General features: G+C 32.6%; 2 protein-coding genes across 4 annotated transcripts; one reads left to right on the top strand and one right to left on the bottom strand.

Moving 5' to 3' along the window:
• Nucleotides 3,564–5,941, top strand: LOC104777994 (ubiquitin thioesterase OTU1). Of its 3 annotated transcripts, none has more exons than XM_010502342.2 (9): nt 3,564–3,676; nt 4,192–4,278; nt 4,372–4,417; nt 4,722–4,830; nt 4,937–5,028; nt 5,109–5,171; nt 5,256–5,374; nt 5,468–5,543; nt 5,637–5,941. In XM_010502342.2, the coding sequence occupies exons 2-9, from the start codon at nt 4,214–4,216 to the stop codon at nt 5,691–5,693; spliced, it is 627 nt and encodes a 208-aa protein (XP_010500644.1). In that variant the 5' UTR covers nt 3,564–3,676; nt 4,192–4,213; the 3' UTR covers nt 5,694–5,941. The 3 variants fall into 3 exon arrangements, with proteins under 3 accessions (XP_010500644.1, XP_010500645.1, XP_010500646.1); XM_010502343.2 differs by lacking the exon at nt 3,564–3,676 and adding an exon at nt 3,749–3,871; XM_010502344.2 differs by lacking the exon at nt 3,564–3,676 and adding an exon at nt 3,891–4,029.
• LOC104777993 lies at nt 6,030–9,935 on the bottom strand. The gene is made up of 3 exons (XM_010502341.2): nt 9,173–9,935; nt 8,528–8,656; nt 6,030–7,945 (listed from the first exon to the last, which is right to left on the bottom strand). Exons 1-3 carry the CDS (start codon nt 9,641–9,643, stop codon nt 6,338–6,340), a joined length of 2,208 nt encoding a protein of 735 aa, XP_010500643.1. The 5' UTR covers nt 9,644–9,935; the 3' UTR covers nt 6,030–6,337.

Here is a 13,040-nt window from a genome sequence, read left to right as displayed (position 1 = left end):
GAAACACAAACAAATCCTGTAGTTAACCAAGAAATACTAGATTAATCATGAAAACGAATATCTTGGCCTTGTGAGACCAATCTATAACGAATTGCTAATATTTTCATCACTGGAGACAAAGAGGCTAATAAATACGAATCAAACGATATTGAAAGAAATAGCTGACAGAGGAAAAATAACAAAAATATATATAGCCTTAAAAATCAAGCTAGAGTTTTTTACTAACCATTGTTGATTTCTTCAAACTTTTAGGGTTCTCTGCAATTAGTGTGGGATGATGCATGATGAGAGGGGATAAACAAAAATATATATATATATATATATATATATATATATATAATCAAGAGAATTCTAGTTATTTTTTATTTATTTTTTTTTCGTGTAAGAATAAATTTAACAATATAAATTAGCTGTTTTTTTTTGTTAAGCTATCTTCTATTTGCCTTTGGAATTTTATTTTTGGGGACAGAGAGAAAAAAAAAGAAGAAATACTAAGTACTAAATTGAATTTTCTCTAAATTCAGTAGTTTTAAATAAATTAATTAAATCAATATATAATTTTTTCTAAATTCAGAACCTGGTTTTGTTATTAATAATTTTTAAAGAAAATAACACAAGTAAAATCATCCAAAAAAATATATAAATATATTTAGCAAAAATGAAAAAGGAAATTATTTGATATTGGTTGTGTTGAGGATGACACCGTAAAAGCAAAAAAAATAAGTCATTGGCTTATAATTATGGCGAGACATCAGACACCTCACACCACCAAAAATCAAACGTCAACATTTTTATGTGGTCATTGAACATGGTCTTGTTCCGATTTTTGTCCAACTATTGGCTTCTCAAAGTGATGATGCCCGTGAGCAGGTAAGATATGTGTCAATGGTTTTTGTTCTTAACAAAGTATCTGGTTGAAAGGACGTGACCCGTTTCCTTTTTAATTAATAAATATTAAATAATAATAATAAATACACTACAGCTAGTGGTCACATACCCATTAGTCACCTGGTCTAGATATTTAAAAGAATCTGGAACTAACTGATTTCTACCATGGCCATGTTAACATCTGTAGACTCATTAAAACAAAACAGTAACACCAAAAACAAACAGATAGATTCCTATAGTTAACCAAGAAATTCGAATCTATAACAAATTGCTAATATTTTCATTAGTGAAGACAAAGAGGCTAATAACTACGAATATATCAAACAAAATATTGAAAGAAATAGCTGACAGAGGAAAAATGACGAAAAATATATATAGCTTCAAAAATCAAGCTAGAGTTTTTTACTAACTATTGTTGATTTCTTCAAACTTTTAGGGTTCTCTGCAATTAGTGTGGGAGGATGCATGATGAGAGGGGAGAAACAAAAAGAATAAAGATATATATAATCAATTGTAGTTTTTTTTTTCTTTTTTTTTTGTGTAAGAATAAATTTAACAATATAAATTAGCTTTTTTTTTTGTTAAGCTATCTTCTATTTGCCTTTGGAATTTTATTTTTTTTGGTGACAGAGAAAAAAAAAACAGAAGAAATCTTAAGTACTAAATTGAATTTTCTCTAAATTCAGTAGTTTAAGAAAATTAAATTAAATCTAAATATAATTTTTTCTAAATTCAGTGTACCTGGTTTTGTTATTAATCTATACTAATAAAAAGTAGGAGCTATAATCTCCTTGAAGACGTCCACATAGGATTTTAAATAACCAATAGAAATTTGACATATCACTTATTAACATTTTATACAATTTCCAGAATTTTCTATATTAAGAATAATTTTAAACAATCTATCATGATTTTACATGTCATTCATTAACATTTTTTAAATTTACTGAATTTTTTAGAAAAAGGAAAATTTTAAATTTATGGAAATCAAAAAACTAAGCACAATATCCCACATCGGCTAGAAATTTTTTAGACAATGGTTCAGAACCAGTATAAATAAGATTAATATGCTACCAACAACGAATTAGCAGGAAAGCTTGATTTATCAGGCGTCCAAGTTTAAAAGTTTTATTTGGTTTGATCTGGTTTTTTATTTGATCAAATTAAAACTTTAAACAGTTTCAAAAAAATATTGTAATATTTAAAAAATTTAAAAGTTTAAATATTATAAATATTGAAACGTTTAAAAGTTCTTAACTTTTAAAAAGTTTTTAAAAATTATAAGTTTTAAATGTTAAAAGTTTAAAATATTATAAATATTAAAAAAAATTAAAAGGTTCAAATTTTATATTTCGAAACCTTTTAAAAGTTTAAAATATTATAAATATTGATGCAAAACATATTTTTGTGTATGATTTTATAGATGAGTTGATATTCTTTCATTAGTTTTTTATTTTTGGGTCTAAGGAAGAAGGATTGACATCGCAAGACCTTAATTTGATGTTTGAGTCATATTTTGAGGTTTAAAGAAGAAAGATGGACGACAAACACACACGTTTTATTAGCTATACATAGGCATGACCAGGGTTCTGGTTGTCACGGTTAAGGTTTATTAACCATCGGTTATGGTTAGAAATTTTTGTAACCTTAACCAGAACCGTTTAACAAACGGTTAAACAGTTACGTTTAAATACGGTTACAGTTCAAGCGGTTACTGTTATTTACGGTTACGGTTGTTTGATAATATGATACAGTTGATATTATTTGATGATATAATATAATTGATATTATTTATTTATAATTAATATGTTCTTATAGTGTACTCATATTTCTATATATCATATGATTCATATTAAATAAATAGTTATTAGTATATTTTATTATGTTTTTAAAATATTATAAACCAAGTAAGGATTTTGGTTTGAGAAGTTTCTAAACGGGTGGATCTAAAACCAAATAAGTATATGGATAAAATTGTCAATAATTGGGTGCATGTGTTGACTATGCAGTTAATCATGAATTTTGCAAATTTTATGAGAAAAGAAATGATTTTGTTCTTGGAGTTTGATGAATTAACAAGTTGTGTGGTAGTCTAAAAAAATATTTTCAGTGGAAGAATGTGAAGAAGTTGACGAGGAAGAAGAAGAAAAAGAGTATACCGAATAACCAAACGGTAAAAGTTATGATGACAATTAACACAAAATTTGACAATGAAAATGACAAGAAAGAATATGAAGAATAAGAAAATATTGAACAAAAACACAAAAACATAGGTGGTAGCGATCAATTAAATATGAAAACGAGTTAAATTCATGATTATAAAATTGTTTCGTTTTTTTGGTGGTCAAATAAAATGGTTTAGGATATGTGAGGTCATCATTTTGATTTGCCTCGCCTGGACATCAAGTTAAATTTATAATTTTTTTAATCAGATTTGATTTTATAACACAATTGATTTTTATATTTTAAAAAATTGTGTATCTGAAATTTAATTTTTCCCTTAGTACTAATTTTAATTTTTTTAAGAGATAATATTTTATTACCGTAACTAATCATATATAATTTTTATCAAAATATATTAAATAAACTCATGCGTAGCATGGGTTCAAAACCTAATAATTTGGTCTTGGTTGTGTTGTCTTCGGTAAGGAGGAGGATGACGCCGTCAAAGCAAAAAAATCCAAGTCATTGGCTTATAATAATGGCGAGACATCAGACACCTTTACACCTTTGCATTTTTATTTGTTTCAATTCTCAGAATCACAACATCTTTTTGTTTGCCCAACCGGTGAGTTCTTCCTTCCTTAGTAATCGAACTGACCCATGAAAATGCCCACCACACGTTACGTGTTTATGCTTCTTTCGGTGGATCCAATTTTTTTATTAAAAACTATTGCTTTCTTTAAAATCTTTAGTTCTTTCTTCAACCAACTCTTTCTTTATTTGGTGCTTTCATTCCGTTTGGTGTTTAATCTTCATCTGGGTATTTCTCAAAAATCATAACTTTATATCTTAAAAAGTTTCGAAATTTGTAGAACCCTTTTGCTTTCGATTGGGTTGGGTTCCTTCTTGTGATTCATATATCTGATTTGGTTGCAATTGTTGGTGCTACGTTTGATTAGATCGGATTTGGTTGCATAGGTCTTTACTAGCTCAAGTCGTTTGTTTTATCCAATTATGTCTCTTCTTTGTGTAAAGATCTTGTTTTATGTTTCTCTCTTGATATGTTTCTTGGTTAAACGAGCAGCTTAAGATTGGGAATATGAAAATGTCTTTTGGCTGATTTTGGAAATTGGAATGCAGATAGTTTGAGGTTATTATTAACATGGAAGGAATCATTGTGAGAAGAGTTATACCATCTGACAACAGTTGTCTCTTCAACGCAATTGGGTAATCAGCTCTTTTGAGTTAATAAGAAGTTTATAGAGTTATTTGCCTTTGAGCCTTGTGTTCTTATCTTTGAGGTTTCTTTCTCTTCTACAGCTATGTCATGGACAAGGACCAAAAAAAAGCTCCTGAGCTGAGACAGGTTTGCTCATTTATCTTAAGCTTCTTTGATCTGTTAAGAGTTAGTTCAGCTGCATTCTATGTTTAGCTTCTTTTACCTTGTAGTTATCAGCTTCATTAAGCTTAGAGGTTACTGATACCGTTCTTTAATCATTCTTGATATGGTTAATATCCAATTCCTAACAGTCGAAAAGTAGCAATACTTGGGGTAGGTTTATGGAAGAGAATGTTACCAAATGAATTGAGTATTTCCAGTAACCGTTTAGTGAATTATCCAATCATTATTAAATAGTTCTGAGACATTAGCTGGGTACTATTTTGCAAAGGTGATAGCAGCAGCAGTTGCAAGCAACAAGGAGAAATATAACGAAGCATTTCTAGGGAAGCTAAATGAAGAGTATTGTGCTTGGATTCTCAATCCGGAGAAGTGGGGAGGTATCTTTGCCTAATTTGTTCAATATCTCCATACTATCATGTCCTCGATGCTTGTAGGTTTCATCATCTTGTATTGATAAGTGTCTTTCTGTTTTCTTTTGTGTAGGTGCGATTGAGCTTTCTATATTAGCAGATTATTATGGTCGAGAAATTGCAGCTTACGATATTCAAACTAGTCGATGTGACTTGTATGGACAGGTATCATCAAAATCAAACTATACAAATTCTGAAAGAAACAAAACTTCAAAAGTATCAAACAGTAGTTTTCTCTTTTGCAGACGAGAAACTACAACGAAAGAGTTATGCTAATCTATGACGGTCTTCACTACGATGCACTCGCTGTAAGTTGATATATTCTGCATTGAAAAATTGAACTGAATTACAAAACTGGTGGCTCAAATACTTCGTTGCTATGAATTTTCCAGTTGTCTCCATTTGAAGGAGCTGAGGAAGATTTCGATATGACTATATTTCCAGTTGGTAAAGATAGATCCATCGGGTCAATCGAAGGGCTTGTACTAAATTTAGTAAAGGACCAACAAAGGTAATATATATGTGTTAACTATAGTTTGTTATATGTGGCTTAACTGCTTAAGCAAAAAAGAATAAACCCTGTGATTTGGTTTATTTGATTCAGGAAAAGGAGTTACACAGATACTGCAAACTTCACTCTGCGTTGCGGTGTATGCCAAATTGGAGTTATTGGACAAAAGGTCATTTGCTTTGTCTCCTTAAGTTCTTCATTTGGTATGCTTTTTATCAACCATAGAGCTTGATAGTGAAACATATAATCGAAACTGTAACAGGAAGCGGTGGAGCATGCTCAAGCAACTGGTCACGTTAACTTTCAAGAATACAAATAAGAGAATGATTGATTTGATTCATACAATTCCAAGAAAGGGGAAAAGTATATTATAAAAAAATGATGTGCTGTGCTTAGTTTTGTTTTTTCTGTTGTCAACAATTCAAATCCAGTCTGTTGTACTATTATCTTACGTTGTCTTCTTTCTTTGGTTACATCCCCTCTAAGAGGACAATTGTTCTATAATGTCATGAATATTTGAAAACGAAAATTTCCACTATACATAATAGTTCAGAGCTGCTTTTAGCCTTTGACCATAACAAAACGAAAACAAAAATCAAAGCAAATCATAACGAAATGAAATGCGCATCTTCGCAAATTTGGTGAGTTTGCAGGAAACTAAGAACTATATCATATAAATTGATGAACAAAGTCTCTTACGGAACATTAGCGTCTCTTACTCTGCTACAGGTTTTTCATCCATGAGAGGAGATAATAATATTAGAGTACACATTGCTTAATTGCTAATGACCAAATGACATGCGTAATCCAAACTCCGGTCTAAACTGCTCGTTGGCTCTGACTGCTTCCCCGGAACATTATTACTTCATACAGAATCAGAAACCGGTGAAAGATCAGAGAACCCCACGCAGTGCCCCCGGGTATTAAAATATGGTTCAGCTGTGACCAAAACCGGTTCGGCTTTTAAATCTTCTGTTTAAGAACATGCTTCAACTGAACCTTTTGGCTTTCGATTCGTGCTTCAATGAGTTTTGACTTCAGACTATTCTTCTGTGCACCTCTAGGCCATTCTATGCAACCTTTCATTCCTCCTCGGTTTACATGAGGATGATTCGCTGATTCAGGTGAAGAGTTCCATTGTCCAACCAAATCCATCATTGGGCTGAATCCGCCTTTACTCGAGACTCTGTCCGGTGACACCATTCCCGCGCATGATTTCCTCCCATTTGAAACCCTTCCTCCATTCATACCTTCCATTGATATTACCTTGTAGTTGCTATCTCTGTCTCCATTGCTTGCACCTGATGATCTCCAAAGCTTTGCTATTGATGAAACCTTTTTGGATGAGCGTCTTGGAATGGAACACACTTCACTTATCTCTGTGGTTGGAGTCATTGTCTCATCCCAAACTTTGCCTAAGGACTCTGTACCACCACTCGAGGCGTTGCTGTCTCGGTGATGGTGATTGTTGTTGTTCACAGAAGGAATGCTCCCATCTGGTGAGTAACTTGATCCTTGTTCTTCGAGGTGGCTCACTGTTTCCCAACCGCTATCATCTTCTTCAATGTCGCCATTCTGGTGAGTAAAAGCATCCGAGTGTCTACCTTTCTTGTTGTTCAAATTGGCATCTGGACTTACGGTGTGAACTTTAGAACCGTGGCTGATTGGACTGTAAGCAACAGATTTCTCCATCTCTCTATCATGAGCTTCACCGCCATTCATTTCTTCAAATACAGCGTAGATATCATCTGGATTTGCAGGCTCATATGTAAACTCCTTGATTTCTTGGATACTAACTGATGCAGCAGTTTCTCTTAACAACTCCGCCTCTCTCACTTCTTTGACATCTGTAACGATATCCCTGGACCTGAGGAAAGATTCCAAATCTCCTACAAGCTTGTTCATTTGTGAGTACCTTTCCTCGAGTGCTACTTTGGCGTCAATAAGCTTCATCTGGACACGTTCCTCACGCCAGACCTCAGCCATCTGCAGCATTCTTCTTTCATCGTCTACTTCTTCTCTGAGGCTCATGGATTCTCTCTTCAATGCTTCAATCTCAGCTTTATCTTCTCCTATTTCCTTGGCAAGTTCATCGCAAACTTCCTCAATCAATTCTCTTGCCTTCCTTTCCTTTTCATAGTCCTGCATGTAACGCTTCACGGCCAACTTTGAATCTGCAAGCTCGTTGACTAATTTATGATTCACGATTTCTAATCTCTGACGGGTTTTCTTCTCCCTGTTCATATCAGTTTTCATATCATCGATGATTGCTCGGACCTTCTCATGTTCTCTGCTCCGCCAAGCAGCCCTCTCCTCGCTAACTTTTCTCAAGAACTGCTCAAGCTTCTTTTTGTGAGATCGCTTCTCGCTCTCAAGATCATCAATGCGAGCATGTGCTTCCTCCAGCTCTACTTCAAGGGAAGAAACCAATGAAACAGCATTCACTTGTTGATCAATACGCTTCATGTTGCTATAAATTTGATGTACTTCATCCATTGTATCCATGCAGACAGGATCCCATTTTGTTGCCCCCTCCATCGCCGAGTGGGGAAATGGCATTGAAGGCTCGAGCTGACAAGAAAACAATATAAGACTTGAGGTCAAGAAACCATAAAGAATTTACACAAAATGATCAGTTAATCACAATAAAAACCTTCTAGGAATCAAACAAGAAAAGCCCAACAGAAGAATGTATAGGGTTCCATGCATTAGGATGCCCAAGTTAAAAGTTATACATTAAAGCTTCGTAGCTTTTATCAAACCCATTTCCCAAAAAGGTAAGAATGACCAAGACCTCATAAACTAGATAAGAACCAACTCGGACTCTCAGATTATTACTCTCAATCTCATTCAAGTTTTTCTTTTCTGCAGCTTGGGGATATAAGAGAAACTTTTGGGACCTCTTCTATAATACTACATTTGAATATTAATCTGATTTGAAAATGAAAAGAAACCATAATACCAGCAAAAATACACAATCAAGTACGCCAATCGACAAGAATACCCCTTTTTGGTAATTCCTATAGGGAGGAGAAAATATAATCTCAACCACAATTATGGTAAAAGAGCACGTTAAGTCTTTGGAAGAGTAAACATACATCTATTGTTTAGCTAGTATCATATACACTACGAAGAATGAGAAGATAAACACACCTTACACAAGAAGCCATTTTTCGTCGTAGCAATAGTGCTAGGATTCTGCCTAATCTTGTTGCTTTGACCACCAGAAGATTTGTCACTATGGTGATAAAGATACGGAACACCCATGTACCCAGCATTTCCCTGCAGGGGGGAACAACAATATAGCTTAAAACAGAAAGCTAAATGATCATAAAGTTTCTTTCTCCATATGAGCAGCACCCATCAGATCTTTCACTAAATCCAGCAGTTTGAGAAACAAACAAACAATAGGAAACGCTCTCAGTATTCTAACTGCATACTGTATATGGTTATAATCAGCTCGAGTTTGGACTAAATCATAATTACTAAGTCAATGAATTTCTAATGATCAATCCACTGACTAAGAGTTGTACATATGTAGGCTTAATGATGATATAATTATGAAAGGGAAACAAAAGATGATATAAGGTAATCACAGAGCAGTGGTTGTTGAACTTGAACTTCAAAGTGAAGCAATCACCAATTGAGTAATAAATTGAGATCATCATCTCTCTCAATACTTCCATTAAATCCACAACAACAACTACCTCAATGCACTTCAATTCCTAAGTAAAGAGCCACAAAAAGCTACTACTGGATCTCAAGAAAACCATAAGATTCCAAAAAAAAAAAGGGTACCTGAAACCCTAACCCCTCTTTCCCCTTCCTCTCTCCGCCGCTGGAACTCGCGTCAGGTACTTGTAACCTCCATAGACCGGCGGCGAGTTTCCTAACAGAGACAGGCCGTGAGATTTTCCTCCGATCGTTGCGGCGAGTAGTAGGAGCAATAGTCTCAGACCTCTCAACCTGGTTATTATTATTATCATGATTATTACATCCAGCATCCTCGTAATCATCGTCCTCAACAACGCCGCCGCCTCTATCCTTATTCCGATCCTCAACCTTCCATTTCAAAAGAGGAGTCTCAGGTCTGCTTCGTCTACCACCAGAAGCGCCGGATCTTCGGTGACGAGTCAAACTCGGGTTCCTTGCTCTGCGTTTAGTGACTCTTTGAATAGCCCTGAGATCTGGAGGGTTAGTGAATAGCTTCGACTGTAGCTCAGAGGGCGGTAATGTCGCCGTCGGATACGGCTTTCCGGTGACTTTCATCTGTTCCTCCTCAACCACTCAATCAACGCCATACACACACAAAAAAAAGTATCTCCAGACCAACCGTGAAGAACCGACCAAAAACCTCGGGGGGCAAATAAGAAAAGCTCGAGAATCACAGACGAAAAAATGCGTGACTCAGAGAAAGAGAGAGATAGGGAGAGAGAGCTCTGAGTTCGCTTTGTTGTATGTATCCGAGAGTCTTGTGAGTGGAAACGAGAGAGAGAGAGAGAGAAGAAGAGAAGAAGAGAAGAAGATGAGTAAGAGAGATGAATACGTATGTATTTGTTAAAACCCAAGCGTATTATTAGTCAACGGTATAAGACTAAAACGATGTCGTATGACAAAAAATACACTCGCGTTGTAGCGCGTGTGGGAGCGTATCCCTAAACTACATGGGGGGGGAGAGGTCCTCTCTAGTCAGTAGCTTGGTGGTGCGTGTTGCAGAGAGACGTTGGGAATATATGATTTTATTAATATAAAAAAAAACATTTTGTTTCAATAAATGAATAATTGAATAAAGTTGTACGTGTTTATTATTTATTCTACTAAATAAATTTATGTATGTATAAGTATCAAGAAAAGAGTGGAATGGGGATATTGTATTGTCTGATGTTAACATAGCAGTTTAATTCTTTTTTTAATGAGAAAATGTATTGAATTGAACATGCAATGCATAAAGCTTTATAATTTAAGTCAAATAGATCTCGATTTCTTTTTTTATTTTATGGGGTTATGACTAAAAAACAAACAAAAGAGACGACGAAGACATCAAAAGGGTATCCTAAGTGAATATTGTCGGCTCATTGGATTCATCAAGCCAGCCTTACTACATACACATGATCTATATATATGTTTCTTTTTTTTCCTTTCAACAAAACTTAATTATAAGAATACAGTATACCATAATAGTTTCAATTTTTTACTACATTTGACTGATTCGAGATTAAATATACCGTGTTCCAAAAAATATGATACATGGCGTTTCTAAATATAGATTTAGGTTTTTTAATTCTTGATTAATTACGGATTTCTCTATCTGGTCTGATATTTTTATTTTTCTGTTAAAGTAAAGTTAGATATGTTATATAAAAATATATACTTTGAGAATGCATTTAATAAATATTTTCTGAAGTATTTATGGAAATTGGAAACTTTTATATGATACTTTTGTAATTGTATCCTACTATACTAATTGAAAAGTACAAATATGAAGCTTTTTCAAAAAAAAAATACAAATATGAAACTAATTTTATAAAATATAAATAATTTTTAAAAAAAAATAAAAACCAATCAGAATTTCAAAAACTAAGATTATATCCAAGTAGACAATATGATTTCTTTTTTTGTTAACTAAATTTTAAAGATTTTGTTATGATTTTAAATTATGATTCTCCTATCATCTTTTTTTTTTTTACAAATTGTTTTGAATTATCATATGATATTTATGATTAATAAATATGTAGAAATTTTCTGCATATGTTGTGATTTGATTTTTTAAAAACAAAGATATATTACACAATTTATGAAAAAATGTTGTTTTAATTTTACACATTGGCGGGTTGGTAAAACTAAATTTATGTGGTTGATAAATTAATAAATTTTATTTACATACAGTTACAATATTGTAATTACTACTTCAAAATATTTTATAAAATAATGATGCAAATACAACAAACAATATAAAAGTATAATATACATCAAACAAATTAAAATACTATAATATTCTAAAATAATTAGTATTCAAACATATATATTTATATATATATATATAAATTTATAGAACAATTGCAATATTAAAATTAAATATTATCTCAAACAAAATAACTTTTTAAAAAAATATAACAATAATTTTTATTATTATATTATAATTTTTAGAAAAATTGTTGTGATATCTCCTACTTATGTTAGTATTTTCTTAAAACAAAATACTGTTTTTATATTATTGTTTTCAGCTATTTCTACTCAACACAAACTCGGCAGTCAAGTATGAAAACAGTCTTCTTTAAAATTTGATCAAAAAGATGGAAAATGTAAACAGAAATCAATGATCAGTTTATCTTTTTGTAAAACAAAGTTAACTTATTTTGTAATTCATGTAAAAATGTATATAGATACTTAGATCCTGCGCAACAGATCTTGGCTCTATTTGTTGATCACTGCAATCTGCATGGTTCAATTATAGTAGATTACCTGTTTCTTTTCTTTTTCTTTTTTGGTTTTCAGACCTATAGATCTGCAAGTTTTTTTGTTTGTACTTTTGTATGTGTATATTATTATTTTACCCAAAACTGTTGTATTCTTGTAGATCTATTATTTGTATCATCACTATGGCAAAACTGTTTCAAATGCAAACACATTTATTTTTGTTAAATTTAAGTTTATCTTGGGCTTCCAACTAAAAACTAATTCGTAATTAATAGATTAATTCTAACACTTTATATATTAATGATAGTCTCTTTAAACATCAGATGTGGAACTTGGTTTGTATCCCAACAATCTCCCCTTCAAACTAAGAACCACATATGGGATTTTAACATGCCTTCTCGAGATGATAACTTCATCTTGAACCGATCTCACTTGGACCGATAATAAACCCCTTTTTGGACCCCCATTACTCGGGTTAACAAGAGGCATGTCCATATCCACTTTTCTAGATCCACCAGAATTTTAACTTTGGGCTCTGATACCATGTTAAATTTAGGTTTATCTTGGGCTTCTAACTAAAAACCAATTAACAATTAGTGGATTAACCCTAACACTTTATATATTAATGGTAGTCTCTTTAAACATCAGATGTGGGACTTGGTTTGTATCGCAACAATTTTAATATTTATTTATTTTATAATCCTTCAATGTAAACGCTCATAAATAACTTTGTATTTCTTACCAACATTTTTTTTAACCATAACGTATAAACGTGGTTAATAATAGCAATCGGCAAACATGCACGTAAAGACCAATATAAACCACATCCATGTATATCAGTCGCCACATCGATAAACTTTGTTAAAATTTGTTCCTCCAATTCACACCTCATAAATAAAATTGAATCATTTGTCAGGTTCATTCACAACCTGTACTATAGACTTCTCAGTTGTCATAATCCGAATAAGTATATATTTAATGTGTACGTACTATCACCCTATTGTGTATCATAATAAAATCCAATGTTTGGTTAAATCTTTAACAACCAAATTAGTTGATTCCTCCTTCTCTAGTGATTTAGTTAGTTCTCTCAAATGTTGGCAAATAGATAAAACTTAGTTTCCTAGTATTACTACTTTCTCTTTGAGAATGTAATGTTTGTATTGGGGATTGCACAACACTAAATAAACAAGATTTACGGGGAAAGAATGAAGCTAGTTCTTTATTAACGATGAAAGCGTGAGGTCGT

This window comes from Camelina sativa, chromosome 3 (genome assembly GCF_000633955.1).
Source record: "Camelina sativa cultivar DH55 chromosome 3, Cs, whole genome shotgun sequence".
Classification (NCBI taxonomy): Eukaryota; Viridiplantae; Streptophyta; class Magnoliopsida; order Brassicales; family Brassicaceae; genus Camelina; species Camelina sativa.
The sequence above is the reverse complement of the archived record's forward strand: the minus strand, read 5'-3'. Positions and strand labels throughout refer to the sequence as shown.

Coding starts and splice junctions, on each gene's coding strand:
- LOC104777994 (XM_010502342.2), top strand. CDS start 4,214: ATGGAAGGAATCATTGTGAGAAGAGTTATACCATCTGACAACAGTTGT. Junction 4,279..4,371: donor TGTCTCTTCAACGCAATTGG/GTAATCAGCTCT, acceptor TCTCTTCTACAG/CTATGTCATGGACAAGGACC. Junction 5,029..5,108: donor GATGTGACTTGTATGGACAG/GTATCATCAAAA, acceptor TCTCTTTTGCAG/ACGAGAAACTACAACGAAAG.
- LOC104777993 (XM_010502341.2), bottom strand. CDS start 9,643: ATGAAAGTCACCGGAAAGCCGTATCCGACGGCGACATTACCGCCCTCT. Junction 8,657..9,172: donor AAGAGGGGTTAGGGTTTCAG/GTACCCTTTTTT, acceptor TCCCCCCTGCAG/GGAAATGCTGGGTACATGGG. Junction 7,946..8,527: donor AAAATGGCTTCTTGTGTAAG/GTGTGTTTATCT, acceptor TTTTCTTGTCAG/CTCGAGCCTTCAATGCCATT.